At 46.2% G+C, this 17,880-nt stretch overlaps 1 protein-coding gene across 1 annotated transcript in view; it reads right to left on the bottom strand.

Annotated features, from left to right (window-relative positions):
- The window catches only part of LOC118358451 (autism susceptibility gene 2 protein), a 498,631-nt gene that overhangs the window by 267,951 nt on the left and 212,800 nt on the right, over nucleotides 1-17,880 (bottom strand). The window contains 2 exon segments of the mRNA XM_052479010.1: nucleotides 988-1,023; nucleotides 7,299-7,400. Of these exon segments, the coding sequence (XP_052334970.1) occupies nucleotides 988-1,023; nucleotides 7,299-7,400 (138 nt within the window).

Genomic DNA, 17,880 nt, shown 5'->3' with positions numbered 1-17,880 from the left:
CTGGAACCAAGAATGGTTCTTCAAAGACTTCTCCTATGGGGACAGCCAAATAACCATTTTATGTTTCTAGATAGTACCTTGTTTTTTTTTGTGTAGAGTGTAGAGGACAACATGGACAACTAGAAAGACTCACGACTGCCTCTATCAACTCCGAGCCTCATCATTAAAGCAATATACTCATCAGCTTTCTGCAAATAATGATAAGTGAAAAGGATCATTAGGTTTGAAAAACACATACTGGTGTGTAGTCTGCAAAATATAATTTTAAATGGGAAAAATAGTTTCCTAATGACAATAAGTGAACCAGTGTACATTATAAAACGAATGGGCTGACAAGATTTTGTATAAACATTTTCACTTTGCACAAGAACACATTCTACATTTTCAATTCAACGGTAACGGAAGTATAGCGCTCAATGTGAAAGGAGTTATATTTCCCCTATTCATAAGATAGGCCTACATAATAACAGCTATGCTATGGGTTTTCTAAAAGGATAAGGTAGTATATTATTTATATGTATAGTGGGAAAATTACTTTTGTGTATCAATGCAGGCACTCAGTTAAAAAAAAGGCTTTTAAGCATAATGTCTGACAACTGAATCAAATGACTAGATGGCAGGCATTTGGAGGAAGACACCTCCTCTAACACTTAAACTGCTAAACCACTGAATGGCTGCCTGCCTGCCTGGCCTGACGTGATGGATGTCAATAAAATAGGCACATTTACCCAAGGTAGAGCAAGACACTCTATGGGGCCCTGGTCAAAAGTAATGCACTACGTAGGGAGTAGGGTGCCATTTGGGGCTCAGTGTCTTCCCTTCCTTCCTACAATTTAACCAGTCATTCAAGATTAATGTCCCTAATTTGATGATTTCTCCATTACTCTATTTAACATAATAAAAGTATCGAGCGGCAGAGCCATAAAGAGGGCCGTTGGAGATTGTAATTCTGCCGTAAAAGTCATGAAGCATGAAAATGTCACTTACCGAGTAGCCCCGGCCTGACAGCGAGTGAGTGGAGCTCTGTAGAGAGAGAGGAGAACAGGGTTGACCTTTAGGGGCCATGAGCCAGCCGCTGACACAGATATTATGAGGCCGCTATAGTTTAATATCAATATTCATGTTAACCTTCTGTCTCCCATGTTTTTGGAGTGAACCACAGCTCAGATGAAACATGAATACAGTATAGCACTACATAAATATATCATTCCATTGCATCACCCTTAACAACCCATCTTTCATTGATTTGTGAAAAAATGATTTAGTGGAGTGGGATAACATTTACAGTATAAGTAATGGGGAGTAGTTCAGGGTCAAAGTTGAGTTTTGTATGCATATATGGACAATATTGAGCGATTTCAGTGACAACAGAAATTGTATTTGTATTACATTATATTGAATTTGTATTAGGATTTTGAATTGGATATTTTTTAATTTCTGCACTTTTTAAATCATTGAATTGATAAATGTAACTTGTATTTCATGATTTGAAACTGAATTGAATGAATATTGCATTCGGTTTTCAAATTCAATATCAATTTAATTGAATATTCAAATTCAATGATTATATATTCAGTTTCAAAATAGTAGATATTGCATACATTTTCTGTGTATCAAGTTTACCAACTATAATTTAAAGTTTATCAAAGTTTCATATATTCAACTTCTCAGATGCATTCAAATTCAGTTCTCCAAATGTAGTTTCTAAACCAGAGACAACATCCTAGTACTTTATCCAGCCAGGAAATGTAGAGAAGAACAGATGGAATGAAACACTCTCTGTGGTAAAAAGAAGCTTCTTGCAGTTTCTGAAGCCAATGTGAATGGTTTATTGTATTGTCTTCCTATGAATTTGTCTCTAGCATTTGAACAGTTTTTTGGCTAAAAGCTATTATGACCCCATTTCTGAGAGACTCTCTGGAACACGAGCGTGCCTTCTGTTCCCCTCACAGGCCGTGCAAGGCATGTTAGAACGTAGTGTCACAAAAAAACGCAATTTGCCCCAATAAGAATATAGTTTAATAGTCCCGTCAAAGCCCTTCTAAGGATAGCCTTTCCACTCCCTATTTAATCGTGCTCTTGTGACTGACTGGGTTCGCAGGACTGTGTTAGCCCACAGCTAAAGCCCATAGGGAGGAGTTCAGGAAGCTAACAAGTCTTCAAGTCTCCAGTAAAGTTACTCATCAAAAGAGCGTGGTTCATCGAACCTCCTCAGTTACATTTCAACCCCCTTTGACCGCATATTGAGAGATCACGGCACCAATATAACTGACTGGGTTGAAATCAGGCCAACTGCAAAACAACAACCCTTTCTGTGGCAAACAGAAGCAGAAGGATCTGTGAACCCCATTTAATGAGAGTGTGACAGAGGTAGTTTGGTGATCCATGCATGTGAGGAGCAACCTGGCCTGAGACCTGAAGATGTGTTAGTTTGACTGACGGGGTTCTAACCCAGGTCTCCTGTACGCCAGACAAGGCAATGTTTCAGGTCTCAGACAAGTTACCCAGAGTCTAATCATTCAGGATTGGGGTCAAAATAGTTTAAATGAAATGAAACATGCCACATTGGCTTCAGAAAATGCCCGAAGCTTCCGTTTACCACAGAGAGCAATGCTCCTCTACCTTTCCTGATTGGCAAAGTACCACGATGTTGTCTCTGGTTTTGAATCTGAATTTAAAGAACTGAATTTGAAAACTCAATCTGAATGCATCTGAAAAGTTTAATATATGAAACTTTGATAAACGTGAAATGATAGTTTGGAAATGTGATACACAGTAAATTAATTTATATAAATATTGAATATGAATATGTCATTAAATGTCATTTTTTAACTGAATTTAATATTCATTCCGTTTCAGTTTCAAATCATGAAATACATTTTCAATTTGTGAATTCAATGATTCAATTTGTGCATTACAAATTAAAAAATCTTAAATTCAAATTCAATATACTAATATAAATTCAAAATTATGGAATTCAAATACAATTTCTGTTGGCACTGTCCATAGGACAAACCCAATAATGGTTGTCTCATTCACTTATATATAATGTCAAATACACTGATACTATATAATAACCCTGTCATGTGTATGCTGACATAGTGTGCTCGCTTCTGTTGATAGACGAGGCCTCTGACAGGGAGAGTCCATCTCTCTCTCTTTTTATCTTTCTCTCCGTCACTCACTCAGGTCACAGTCAGAATACCAATCTCCAAATCTCCCTCTCCTTCCTCTCCTTCCTCTCCTTCCACTTTCCCCCCTTTATTCCTCCATTTCGATTGGCAATTTGCAGTCTCAGGAGGGGACTTTTCTGCTAGACCAATTTTGTCCATAGTACCTCCAATCCCTCCATCTCTCCCTCCCACACCTTCCTCTGCGCTTTAGCCCTCATCAGTGCCTCTGTGCCTTCTGAATCACAGTCTCAACCCCACTGTGACAATTAGGGAGGTGTCCTACTGTGAACCGGAAAGTCAGCTCTGCGGGAATCAAAAGACTATTCCCTCTCCATTCACCCCTCCTGTCCCCACCGCCTGAGATAGAGGGAGGGAGAAGAAGGGGTAGAGGTGGAGGGCAGAGGGGCAGAGCCAGCCATATATGTGGACACAAAGGGGCAAAAGCGAACAACGTATGTGTAGTGTGTGTGTGAGTGAATGTGCATGCATGCATAATGTGTGTGTGCATGTGTGTGTGACTCAGTAACAGGAGGCCAAGGCCATTTGGAATTAGCCTTACTATGCAGGGTTCATTCAAGTTGGAGCGTTTGGAGTAGAAAGAGAGGCTTATTTAAATGATAATGAGGGACAATCCATTGGATTTAGTCTTGGTGAAGAGAAGAGGGGAAGAATCCATTAAAGCAGCGTTTCATAAGCCATGGGGCTGGGATTCAGCTAAACACTCTCTCTTAAAAGCCATTATACATGGCTCTCAATGGATTTCTGAAGCGCTTAGGACTTCAAAAGGATTTAAGAACCTGCCCCAGAGAGGCAGCAGTGAGGTGGGGGAGGATAGGGGGGAGTCAGGGGGGGTGTGGAGGACGCTGGATGCGTTTTAGGGTTAACTAAACAGCCCCGGAGAACAGAAATGTTGCTAAATTCGCCCTCTAATCCTCTCCCCATTTCCACGCCCCCTCCCCCGGACCGTCAAAGCCACGGCGACAAGCAGGGCGAGGCCTGGCAGTTGGTTTTCCTACGGGCCAGACTATTGGATTTTGAGGTGCGGAAACTGAAATGGGCCAATCGGGGCTCGGCAGAGTGTGAATTGTGTGTGTGTAAAAACAGGGACAGCTTCCAGCATGCAGCCAGCAGCAGGCCTCCGAGCTCTCCAGCAGGAGTGGGTGGCTGGGCGGGTGAGACCCCAGCAGTACTGCCACCCTCTCTCCCCCCGCTACACTCTCTCTCCCTTCCACCCTCCCCCTGCACACTGACACAGAAGCACAGAAAATCTCCCTCCACATTTCCCTAATCCCTGCCTGTACGACAGCTTTCTGCAGGGGACCAGCTGAACCAGGGGCTGGTCCATCAACAGGAAATCCATTTGGCTAATGAATCACGGCTACAGCACAGTACATCATTAGTTAAGAACTCTTATAGCCTGGGACCACTTTGGTGTAGGAATCAAATATGAGTTATGCATTTAATGAAAATGACTGTTCCTCTCCAGCAGTGGCCAGACAGGTCTCGCCCTGAGTGGGCCCAGCTCTGCTCAGAGATCCTATCTGTGGTTTAAAGAGATGGATAGCTGGGGATGGATGGCATTGCTACAGCGATCAGCGTCTTTGCACTATCTATTTGGCAGGAGATTAGGGAGACATGCCATATCTAACACCGTCGACGATTACAGCATGCAATTTGAACAGTTCCCCCGGTCCTCCTCCCCGTACCCCCAACACCCTTCACTGTCGCATTTGCCTGTCAGAACTGTCATCCGCCAGCACCCTTTTATCTGCCAAACCCAGCACTTTCTCCTGACTTTTTCATTAAAAAACAGCCCAAATTCATGAGGAATGGCAGGAGAGAGAGAGAGAGAGAGAGAGAGAGAGAGAGAGAGAGAGAGAGAGAGGAGGCTTAGAAGTGTTTTTTTCTCTCTCTCTACATCTCTAGATTTTCTTTGGGAATTCTGAATAGCTTGAACAACGCATTTAGTTCATTAAAATCTTTTCTCTCCATAATTTTTCCTCGATCACTTCTTTGACTGTAGAAGTTGCAGCCCCCCCCACACACACACACCCTTACATCCTCCAGCTAAATGAACTGTCTGATTGAATTTACTGAGGGAGGCCTGGTTGACAGGCATTAGTTAGGAAGCATATTCTGCATTGATTTAAAATGACCCGGTTGGGGATTTTGCATAAATTCATATTACTTTTCCTGTATCTAAATTGCATTATCTCATCCCTAGCGCCAACCGACACCCTCGCTGCCTCCGTTTTCTATACCACCCACTTGTCTTTTAAATGTGCTAGCATATGGACACACACACGGCAGTAATTGGAAAGACCTTTAACTCTTTGCTGTCCTGGTCAGCGAGGGTCAGCTACCACCTAGTGGAACAGCCTTAGGTCACATCTACATAACCATAGCAGGCTTTGAATGTCGCAGGGCATCTGGTATGCATCCCAAATGGCACCCTAATCCCTATGGGGCCATATAGGCCCTGGTCAAAAGTAGTGCACTATATAGGGAATACGGTGTCATTTGGGATGCAGTCCTAGTGTGATAGCTGTGTGTCTGTGTGGCTTGGCTAATAGTTGTCTGCTTGTCGCTGTTGATCAGGACGGTTTTCTATTGCATGTGGATTTATGATGTGTGAGTCTGGACTAGGTAACTAGATAGCCTGCTGCTGGTCTGGTCTCCTGTTAGGAGTTCTGGAGGGTCTGGGGGAGATACAGCCCTAATTAACCACGTTGTAACAAGGTAGGCAGTCATGTTGTATTTTTTTATTAACTCATGATGTGGCATGTATTGATATATTCAGCTAATGGTTTGCTTTTCTGGTTATTGCAAAACAGTTTAATTTGGCCATAGCATATTTGGAGGATTTTCTGGGATACATAACGTAGCCAGGAGGGTCTGGGGGTCTGATGGTCGCAGGGTCTGATGGTCTCGGGGTCTGATGGTCTCGGGGTCTGATGGTCTCTGGGTCTTATGGTCTGGGGGTCTGATGGTCTCGGGGTTTGATGGTCTCGGGGTCTGATGGTCTCGGGGTCTGATGGTCTCTGGGTCTTATGGTCTGGGGGTCTAATGGTCTCGGGGTCTGATGGTCTCTGGGTCTTATGGTCTCGGGGTCTGATGGTCTCTGGGTCTTATGGTCTCGGGGTCTGATGGTCTCTGGGTCTTATGGTCTGGGGGTCTAATGGTAGGCTTGAATGGTATCCAGATTTGAATATTGTCATACTGTCCTTTTCTTATCCTGTGATTTACAGTATTACCGGCATAGCACACAAGGAAAGCGCAAAAAAAGCCCATTGGGTTTATTTGACTACAATGCTAACACAATTAGCACAAACTAATAGCGAAATCTCATAGAAGCTGTTAGCTAAATGCTAACGAGTGAAAATAATAAAAAATAATTGCAAAGACAGGCAAATCCAGCTCATAAAGTTACACAAGTATAGCTATTAGCTACCAAATTTTATTTTCGGTGAGTGTGGACATCTACAAGCAAACGGGAATGAGAGAAATTGTGCAAGTGAACAAAATTGTGATGCAGCACATGTGTACATGGAGCAGAGGAAAACAAAAATATTAGTAAGAAGCACATGGAAAAAATGGCAGCTGTACAGACAACTCATCCAGAGCTCTTTGACTTCTGTCAGAAAGCCATTATAAGATATCTGATTGCAAACATTTAGTAATGAATTGCATACAAGTGTAGCTTCATCACCTCATGTCTGCAGCACAACAGAGACTCTGATAGATATTGAACGCTATGGACTCACCAGCACCTGCTGTCTCCCGTTGTGCTATTTACAAACAAACACCTGACTGACTCAACTGTTCTGGGGAACTACAGTAAGTTTCATAAATGTAAAATAATGTGACAGTTGAAATGAAGAATACAACCTGCTTTATCTCCTAACGTATTGCACAAGTTGACTGCTGGCATTAACTTAAAAAGTATCTACAAATATTAAAATGTATTGAAAAACTTCAAATAAATACTGTTGACAGTATTGAAGGCATTGAAAAGCCATCCGTGGCTTTTCCCAAATACCCCGGTATACGAGACATACGGTACACCTCCCAAGCCTATCTGGGGGTCTAATGGTCTGGGGGGTAGGACTAGCGCGTCTCTCTTACCTCACTCAGGTGCTCTTTAGACGTGCTCCTGTTGGGTCTGTTGATCTCCTGCATGGCCCCATCCTCATCCAGCCTCACCGGGCGCACCTGCAGGGCCTTGGTCTAGAGGAAAGAAACAGAGGAAGAAGCATTCGTTATTATACAGTAGAAAAATAACATGTTGTGTATTATAATGCATTATGAAGAGGGTATCCATAGAAAGTGTTACCAAACATTTTTCATAGAATAGAGACAAAGTATTGCTTTAGTAAGACTCGAGTCAAAGAAGACCAACTTGATACCACATAAAACTACACAGCAACTACAAGATATAACACGACCCAAACTCCATGTGTAATCACATTTGGCATCGTGTGGTCCATTCACACTATGGGAACCCATCCATAACACAAAGGCAAACTGGTAGCCCCATGTCTCAGGATCAGTTCATAGTTTGAATGTATGCAAAGTAGCACTGCCAGTAACCAACATGTCTGCATGAAAGTAATGACTTCACATTGATGCAACACCTGTATCCAAGAACAATCTGCAGTTTATTGTTTACAATCTGCACATAGCGGATATGCCCAGTGGTGCACCACTGAATGATGAAGTTGCTTCTTTGGGTCTGTCAACTTGAGAGCATGTGTTGTTTGGTAGGGTCTAGACAGACAAGCCATGAGAGGAGTGTTGGCTTGGCAGCGACCCATATTCCTAGGACAGATGGGAGGCAGCCACACTGCCACAGTCAGTCGAGGAGGAGTAGGAGATAGGAGGTAGCCACACTGCCACAGTCAGTCGAGGAGGAGTAGGAGATAGGAGGCAGCCACACTGCCACAGTCAGTCGAGGAGGAGTAGGAGATAGGAGGTAGCCACACTGCCACAGTCAGTCGAGGAGGAGTAGGAGATAGGAGGTAGCCACACTGCCACAGTCAGTCGAGGAGGAGTAGGAGATAGGAGGTAGCCACACTGCCACAGTCAGTCGAGGAGGAGTAGGAGATAGGAGCCACAGTCAGTCGAGGAGGAGTAGGAGATAGGAGAGTAGCCACACTGCCACAGTCAGTCGAGGAGGTAGGAGATAGCCACACTGCCACAGAGATAGGAGATAGGAGGTAGCCACACTGCCACAGTCAGTCGAGGAGGAGTAGGAGATAGGAGGCAGCCACACTGCCACAGTCAGTCGAGGAGGGAGGAGATAGGAGGGCCACAGAGTCGAGGAGGGAGGAGATAGCCACACTGCCACAGTCAGTCGAGGAGGAGTAGGAGATAGGAGGCAGCCACACTGCCACAGTCAGTCGAGGAGGAGTAGGAGATAGGAGGCAGCCACACTGCCACAGTCAGTCGAGGAGGAGTAGGAGATAGGAGGTAGCCACACTGCCACAGTCAGTCGAGGAGGAGTAGGAGATAGGAGGCAGCCACACTGCCACAGTCAGTCGAGGAGGAGTAGGAGATAGGAGGCAGCCACACTGCCACAGTCAGTCGAGGAGGAGTAGGAGATAGGAGGTAGCCACACTGCCACAGTCAGTCGAGGAGGAGTAGGAGATAGGAGGCAGCCACACTGCCACAGTCAGTCGAGGAGGAGTAGGAGATAGGAGGTAGCCACACTGCCACAGTCAGTCGAGGAGGAGTAGGAGATAGGAGGCAGCCACACTGCCACAGTCAGTCGAGGAGGAGTAGGAGATAGGAGGCAGCCACACTGCCACAGTCAGTCGAGGAGGAGTAGGAGATAGGAGGCAGCCACACTGCCACAGTCAGTCGAGGAGGAGTAGGAGATAGGAGGTAGCCACACTGCCACAGTCAGTCGAGGAAGAGTAGGATATAGGAGGTAGCCACACTGCCACAGTCAGTCGAGGAGGAGTAGGAGATAGGAGGTAGCCACACTGCCACAGTCAGTCGAGGAGGAGTAGGAGATAGGAGGCAGCCACATTGCTACAGTCAGTCGAGGAGGAGTAGGAGACAGCCACACTGCCACAGTCAGTCGAGGAGGAGTAGGAGATAGGAGGCAGCCACACTGCCACAGTCAGTCGAGGAGGAGTAGGAGATAGGAGGTAGCCACACTGCCACAGTCAGTCGAGGAGGAGTAGGAGATAGGAGGTAGCCACACTGCTACAGTCAGTCGAGGAGGAGTAGGAGATAGGAGGCAGCCACACTGCCACAGTCAGTCGAGGAGGAGTAGGAGATAGGAGGTAGCCACACTGCCACAGTCAGTCGAGGAGGAGTAGGAGATAGGAGGCAGCCACATTGCTACAGTCAGTCGAGGAGGAGTAGGAGATAGGAGGTAGCCACACTGCCACAGTCAGTCGAGGAGGAGTAGGAGATAGGAGGTAGCCACACTGCCACAGTCAGTTGAGGAGGAGTAGGAGATAGGAGGTAGCCCACCCCACCGCAGGAGCACTTCGTCCTATCAGCCCTCTACAAGCCCCTCTCTGAGGACAATGGGGCCGGCTGATGGCTGCCTGTGGGGTGTAATCCATTTGACTAGCAGCCTGCTCTGGTCCCTGGTGGCCCTAGCACGTGGTGGCTAGCCTCGGTCTCCAGATCTCCACTGTCATTTAAACACATCACTGCTACAATTAACCTTTCCCTGTAAATATCAATTATGCCCCCCGGCCGTGTAGAATTAAAAGGGTCATCAGCTAATCTGACAGGTCCTGTACTGAGGCGGCGTGGCGGAGGCATTGCCACCTGGCTGAGAGAGAGAAAGAGAGGCAAGAGGCTGGCCTGGCTGTTTGTCAGCCCTTCTGTATGTCTGCCCAGCGACTAGCAGCAACAAGCCAAATAGACACATTTTCTTTCTAATTACCCTGCCTGGTGAGGCCCCGGTCAGGCCAGATGAGGCCTGCTGATGGATGAAAGGTGCTAGCATGGTGTTGAGGTCAGCAGTGACAGCCCGGCAAGAATGGCAGAATGCTACGACAACATACTGCAATCAGGGTGCAGACAGACAGACAGGAGTGTGACCCTGTAGGTGGTCGTAATCAGGTGTCTGCCGTCAAACAACTCACTCTTTCTCTACCTCTTTCTACCTCTCCATGTCTCTTTCTCTCTGCATCTCTCTCACTGGCTGTCAAGCTAACCATTCCTTGAATCTCAAAATGGATGGCAGGCTTTATGATTATTACTTTTGTTAGGGAGAGCAGCACAAAGAACCCAGCCCACTTCCAGACAACGGGAGGAAGGGAGGGAGAGGGAGAGAGAGAGAGAGAGGGGTTAGGTTCACGTCATCTTGTCAAGTGCAGTTCACTGAGAGCCAGGGAGACAGTCAGGCACTCTGATTACTTTGTTTACCAGGCATCAGCGCTGACAAATATCCCAGCCACAGTGTTAACACTCCAGCAGGTCCTGTAGTGGTGGATCCTCAGTCAGCAATCACATTGATTATTGATCAGAGTAGAGGGGCTAACAAGGTATCAAGCTTAACGATGCTGCCTGCCTGCCTGCCTGGCTGCCTGCCTGTTAGGAGGCTCTCTAACCTATTGTTCAGCAGGACGGGAGGAATTGATTCAGGCTTACATTCACCGCCTGTGATAGAGACTGCCGGCCCTGTTGGCAATGTCAGACTGTGATTAAGGGTGTGTTTAGTTCGGGTCCAAGGAGAGGCTTTAAACGGTTGAGATCTATCAGTATCTCTTCATTTTTTTTATTTTTTTTACTAAGGGCATGTCTGAAGTGGCAGCCTATTCCCTATGTAGTGCACCACTACATACAGAATAATTTAGTGGAAGACAACATAGAGAATAGGGTGGCATTTGGGACACACACTAATTGTTCTCTCACTAGCACTGAAGGGCAAGGCTACATTACAGAGGACTTGTGGGAGGCGCTAAAGGTCTCATCTGAGATCTGATTGGCCAATCCTGTGACAAAGATCAAGGTCAAAATGGCTCCCTGAAGCACTGAAGGATCATGGGAAGTCTTTGAAACGTACTCTGGGTAACGCTAGGGGGAATAGCTCTCTAAAGGGCCATGTTTTAGACAACGTGGAGAATTGCCAGGCGCAGCACGGGCAAGGTTAAACAGGTTGAGTTCAAGCGGCAGCGAGTGGTTCTCTGCTCCCCATTGAAGGCGCTCCGCAGAAATAAAAAACTACACAAGTAACGTGTGTGTTGTACATGAATAATGCACTGGAAATTAGGCCCATTAGTCTGGGTATTGAACATGTCTGTTCTGCGGACAAACTCTCTCTGGAGGCTCTGCTCTGTGCTCTTTAATTAGCTTCAAAGGGCCCTCTAGCATCTTCATTTCTCCCAAGTTGAGTAGCTGCTGACTGCCGATTTGAGCCTGCTCATTTACACTGAACTGAACTGCAGGGGTTTATAAAGAAAGGGGAAAAAACTGAGAACAAAACGCGCTTGTTGTGACATTAATAAAAACAGCAGTGTTTCAGTGAGTCTGACATAGTCCATTCACGCTAGGCTAAGCTACTGTAGGCTAGGTTAATCCGCCTCTCCCCCATGTCGATCAACCTGCAGTCAGCCACCCGCCGGCAGGGAGGCAGGCAGGGAGCTGTTGGCTGCTGGGGGATGCTTTGTTGTCGTGCTCTTTCTTCTCACCTTGCAGGCCAGCCATTTCAGGGCCTCCGTGTCAGAAGGATCTCAACCGTCCTGCTCCAATTAGAAAGCTTTCAGCCCCTCAGCACCTCTCCCTCTCTCTCCTCATTCTCCTCTCCCCGCCCTTTCTTCACCTGTCAGCTGTAGTCTGGGAGGTGGTGCTTCAGCCTCATCCCGGTGTCAGTCCTTATTACCCTCCTCCAGACCTGGACATCCTCCTGGCTGTTTCTCTACCTTCATCTCCTCTCTTCACAGCTCCTCTCTGCTGGCTGTGGGGCTGTGGAAGGGCTACGGTCGGCAGGGTGGACAAAAGGAGATGCAGGGGAGGAATAGGGCGTTTGCCAGGATACAGATCCTTCCTCTAATTTGTTCTGAAAAGTGTCCTGCGCAAAGGACCCTCACCCCCATTAACCCAACGAGACGCAGTGAGGGAGAAAGACTCTGCTGCTGGGGGATGGGGAGGAGAGGAGGGAGGTGGAGGGGGAGGTGGCGTGGCCCAGCCCAACAATGCTATGCATCAGGCAGGCAGCAGCAGAGAGAGGCACCTCAGTGCCGCAGAGCACCGGCTCAATCTATCTGTTCATTATTCCCTGCCAGGCTGGGGCACAGACAAGTGCACTTTAGGGCCACAGGCCAAATTGATTCATCTGCCTTCATTTTCTTCAGGCTCAGAAGTGGCAGCTGCTAGGAGGCAGGGGAAGGAAGGAGAGCGAGTGGTATTGGAGTTCCTGGCTTTGTTCCTCCTCAGCTCAGCAGCCCCCGACACGTCGCTTCTGCCTCCTCCTCCTCTCACCCCCCCCAACCCATCCTCCTTCAACATTACATCCACCTCCGTCCTACTGTATTGGCAACAGCCACAACACTCAAAGTCCCAGGCAAAAGATTTGCCCAATGACAAAGTAGTGGACTTACTGCAGGTCCCAGTGTATCCATTACGTGTCTTAATCATGTATTATTCATCCACCTCGTAATAAATGACCACATCAAAAGGGAACGCATAAACTCCCATAACTCTCTCTGGATAGAGTGCAGTCAGTCAGGAAGGACTACATCATTTTTGCGAGTGGAACAAATATGAGCTTGTGAAATTGCAACAAGATGGCGTTTCTATTCTTGGCAGTGACACCGGGATAAGAGAAGAAAGTCACTCGTCAGATTAAAAAAACACAGGCAGAATACACAAATGAGCTGTAGCACATAAACAAATTAACAAGAACAACCCACCAGCCAGGATGTGTTAGTGTGAGGATTATATAGATACACATAGATAGCTAAGTAGGAGGCCTCCTCCCTCCTCATCCTCCCACATCCCCCACCACACAGTAACAAACAAGTCAACCTTAAAAACCACAAACGCCCATTGCCCTAATTCAGCGTTCCCCCTCAGGAGAGATCAGAGTCCCACTGGCCCTGTCTGTAACAGGGCCAAATGAACAGTAGAGTGGAGCCTCATCTCATCCCTGCAGAGCTATCCAATCACTCTCACCATGTGTCTCCTGGGGGAGAGAGGGGAGCTAAGAGAGGAGAGAGCCCAGAGGGAGGGGAACTAAGAGAGGAGAGAGCCCAGAGGGAGGGGAGCTAAGAGAGGAGAGAGCCCAGAGGGAGGGGAGCTAAGAGAGGAGAGAGCCCAGAGGTAGGGGAGCTAAGAGAGGAGAGAGCCCAGAGGGAGGGGAGCTAAGAGAGGAGAGAGCCCAGAGGGAGGGGAGCTAAGAGAGGAGAGAGCCCAGAGGGAGGGGAGCTAAGAGAGGAGAGAGCCCAGAGGGAGGGGAGCTAAGAGAGGAGAGAGCCCAGAGGGAGGGGAGCTAAGAGAGGAGAGAGCCCAGAGGGAGGGGAGCTAAGAGAGGAGAGAGCCCAGAGGGAGGGGAGCTAAGAGAGGAGAGAGCCCAGAGGGAGGGGAGCTAAGAGAGGAGAGAGCCCAGAGGGAGGGGAGCAAAGAGAGGAGAGAGCCCAGGGGGAGGGCAGTTAAGAGAGGAGAGAGCCCAGGGGGAGGGGAGCTAAGAGAGGAGAGAGCCCAGGGGGAGGGGAGCTAAGAGAGGAGAGAGCCCAGAGGGAGGGGAGCTAAGAGAAGAGGGAGCCCAGAGGGAGGGGAGACACACCTGAACATGGACTCATCCCTCAGTACCTCTCCCAGAGGCCTTACGCTCTCCCCAAACACCTCCCACCCTACCCCCAACCTCCCAGCAACCCCTCTGCCCCTCCCAACTCTGCCCCGCTCACCTGCTAGGGTCATTAAAAAACAACGTCTGCCCTGCACTGATAACCACACAGCCCCTAAGGACGCACACACGCACGCACTTGCACCCGCGCACGAGCACACACACACTCCTTATCCCAGGGAAGCATTTATCAGTACTACTAACAACAACAATTAGGCCAATGATGTTGAAATGGTAGTAATGATATTAGAAACGAGAGCAAGAGCAATCCTCAGAATTTGTGTTCTCTTCATTACCCGAGTCAACATCAGCGGCAAATTATGCAGATCTATCCTTCTCTCTCTCTCTCTCTCCCTCCCTCTTCTCCACCCCCCCATTCTAAAATACACAGGCTTTGATTCCGGCATACATTGTTAGTGTTGAAAGTGTTTTGCAAATGGTTACGCATGCTAATGAGATACATTCAAATCATTCACTTCACTTTGTGTTGTGTTGTTGTTTCTATTTGAAGCTCAGCTTAATTATTTGTAAGTCAAAGTTCCCTCAACTTAAAAAAAATGGAACATTCAAAGAGAGAAATAAATAAACAGCTGACCTCTGGATTTGACAGCATTACCCTACACCTTCAATGGTCCAGATATGTTTTCTGACTCTTTTTCTTTCTTCTTACATTTTGTATTACTTGTTATTGTTGGACTCTATTTGGCATTTGATTCTTGATTGATATTGTTATTGTGCTGCATTGTAGAGGAGAGTTAGCAAGCACTGTACCGTGTGCACGAGACCAATACACTTTGATTCGATTTTGATTTGATGTTTCAGAAAGACAGGTATTCTTTGATGTAGTTTGTTTTCTATATGATTAGATATCTTCATAGAGAAGATTCAAGGCAGCAGGCTATTAGAGAAGATCTACAAATAGAACATTTTAAATATACAGTCACTGCCATGCATAACGCAGTAGAAAATGTCATTACTAGAAAAGATGCCAAATGCATACGAGACACACTCATTAGAGTGGGTTGGTTGTATAGATACTGTCTCTATCTATCTATCTACATTACATGACCAAAAGTATGTGGACACCTACTATTGTGGCTTCCACTCAGCCACAAGAGCATTAGTGAGGTCAAGCATTGATGTTGGGCAATTAGGCCTGGCTTGCAGCCGGCGTTCCAGTTCATCACAAAGGTGTTCGATGGGGTTGAGGTCAGGCCTTTGTGCAGGACAGTCAAGTTCTTCCACACCGATCTCAACTAACCATTTCTGTATAGATCTCGCTTTTTGCAGGGGGGCCCTGTCATGCTCAAATAGGAAAGGGCCTTCCCAAACTGTTGCCACAAAGTTGGAAGCACAGAATCATCTAGAATGTCATTGTATGTTATAGCGTTAAGATTTCCCTTCACTTGAACTAAGGCCCTGGCCCGAACAATGTAAAACAACACCAGAACATTATTCCTCCTCCACCAAACTTTACAGTTGTCACAATGCATTCGGCAGGTAATGTTCACCTTGCATCTGCCAAACGCGGAATGAGGGAGAGCTCAGTTTGTTGTTTGGAAAGTTTATTGAAAAGTTTCTTAGTAGCTAGCTAACTTTTGAGTTTGGATCCCGTGACATGGTTGGCATCAGTTGCTGGGACTACAACTCTCTGTCCAGTGATTCTGCCAACCAAGGCTGGGTCTAAGGAGCGATTTGGCATAGCAGCTAGCTTGGTTTTCTTGAGGGCTTGAACGCAGCCTACGACGGGGTTAACCTTGTGGCTGGGACCGCGGATTGTCCCGGGCTTGTGACTGTCTAGATCCCTGCTGTTTGTTGTTGTTTTCAATCTTCCCTGCGACCTGCCCTGTATGGAACTGTGAGGAGTAACAGTGTAGCCTACGTTGCTACCATGACAAAGACCAAAGCCAGCAGGAGAACCGTTGAGGACAGTGGTGTCTCTCTATCACAGGTGAAGGACCTTTAAAAACAAACAAAAATAGTTCCACAAGCAGTTGTTACAACAACAAGAAAATAGCTTCAAGTGTTGTGTCCAAATACTAAGTCAACTAATAAAATAATGGATGATCTGACCAGTGAGGTCCAGGACCTGAAGAAGAGTTTGCAGTTCTCCCCGGGTCGGCTCGATGAGTTTAAACAGGAGAACGGCAAGATGCCAGCAATCTGTAAGTCATTGAGAGAGGTCATTGAGAGAGGACATCAGTTTTGTATGTGAATCCATGATAACAATGACAGAGAAATCACATTATCTCAAGGGACAATCAAGGCAGAACAACATGGATGTGGACAGAATTGCAAAATCTCTTAGGACAAAGTGAGGGAAATATTCTTGGAGAAACTGAAGATGGATCACAGGCAGATTGAGGTGGAGCGCGCCCACAGAACTGGAAAACACACCACCAGCCCAGGCGACAGGCCCAGGCTGATAGTGATCAAGTTCCTGAGCTTCAAGGACAAGGTAGCTGTCCTGGAAAGAAAGGAACTTATATCTTCCTCAACGAGGACTATCCTGAAGCTGTGCACCAGAAAAGGAAAGAACTGATCCCAGCCATGGAAGCTGCCAGAGCGCATGGGGACATTGCTTACATCCTCTATGACAGGCTCATTGTCCACCCTCCCAAAAGCCTGGAAGGGATGACAGAGCCAAACCTATGGGTTCGTAACTTCAACCCCGCAGCACACACACTTACACACACCAACTGATTAATGGACTGCTAAATGTATATTTTTTTATATCGTTTGTTTATTTTCCATTTTATGTCTAAACTACACAGAAAAGGGCTGAAAATAGCACATATTAATATATGTAGCCTTAGAAATAAGGTTAATGAAATCAATAACTTGCTAACATCAGATACCATTCATATATTAGCCATTTCTGAGACTCACTTGGATAATTAATTTGATGAGAAAGCAGTAGCAATACAAGTATATAACATCTATAGAAGACACAGACATGCTTATGGGGTAGGAGTTGGTGTGTATATTCAGAGCCCTATCCCTGTAATGCTCAGAGAAGACCTTATGTCAAGTGTTACTGAAGTGTTGTGGTTGCAGATTCACTTTGCACATCTAAAGCCTTTTTGGGGGGATGTTAATATAGACCACCAAGCTCTAACAGTCATTATTTAAATAATATGTGTGAAATGCTTGATAGTGTATGTGATGTAAACAGAGAGGTCTACTTATTTGAGACCTGAATATTGACAGGTTTTCATCAAGCTGTCCCCTCAAGAGGAAGCTTCTAACTGGGCTCCCGAGTTGAGCAGAAGTCTAAGGCACTACATCTCAGTGCTAAAGGCGTCACAACAGACCCTGGTTCGATTCCAGTCTGTATCACAACCGGCCGTGATTGGTCCTGTGTCGTCCGGGTTAGGGTTTGGCTGGGGTAGGCCATCATTATAAATAAGAATTTGTTCTTAACTGACTTGCATTGTTAAATTTACATTTACATTTAAGTCATTTAGCAGACACTCTTATCCAGAGCGACTTACAAATTGAATAACATTTAAAAAATGGATTAATTGTTAAAGCTCCATGGATTGATGAGGAATTGAGAAACTGTATGATTGAAAGAGATGGGGGGGAAAGGAGTGGCTGCAAATCTGACTGTCTGACACCGCAAATTGAGAAATCATGTGACTAAACTCAAGAAGAAACAATATAAATGATGGAAAAAAGCTTTGGAGCTTTAAATGAGATTATGGGCAGAAAGACAAATTCAACTCCATCTTACATTGAATCAGATGGCTTATTCATCACACAATTTGATGTTGACAATTATTTTAATGATTACTTAATGGGAAAAGTGGGTAAACTTAGGCAGGAAATGCCAACAACTAACATCGAGCCGTCATACTCATGCATAAAAAAGCATTGCTATTTTGAAATGTGTAA

The sequence above is a fragment of the Oncorhynchus keta genome, chromosome 25 (assembly GCF_023373465.1).
Source record: "Oncorhynchus keta strain PuntledgeMale-10-30-2019 chromosome 25, Oket_V2, whole genome shotgun sequence".
Classification (NCBI taxonomy): Eukaryota; Metazoa; Chordata; class Actinopteri; order Salmoniformes; family Salmonidae; genus Oncorhynchus; species Oncorhynchus keta.
The sequence above is the reverse complement of the archived record's forward strand: the minus strand, read 5'-3'. Positions and strand labels throughout refer to the sequence as shown.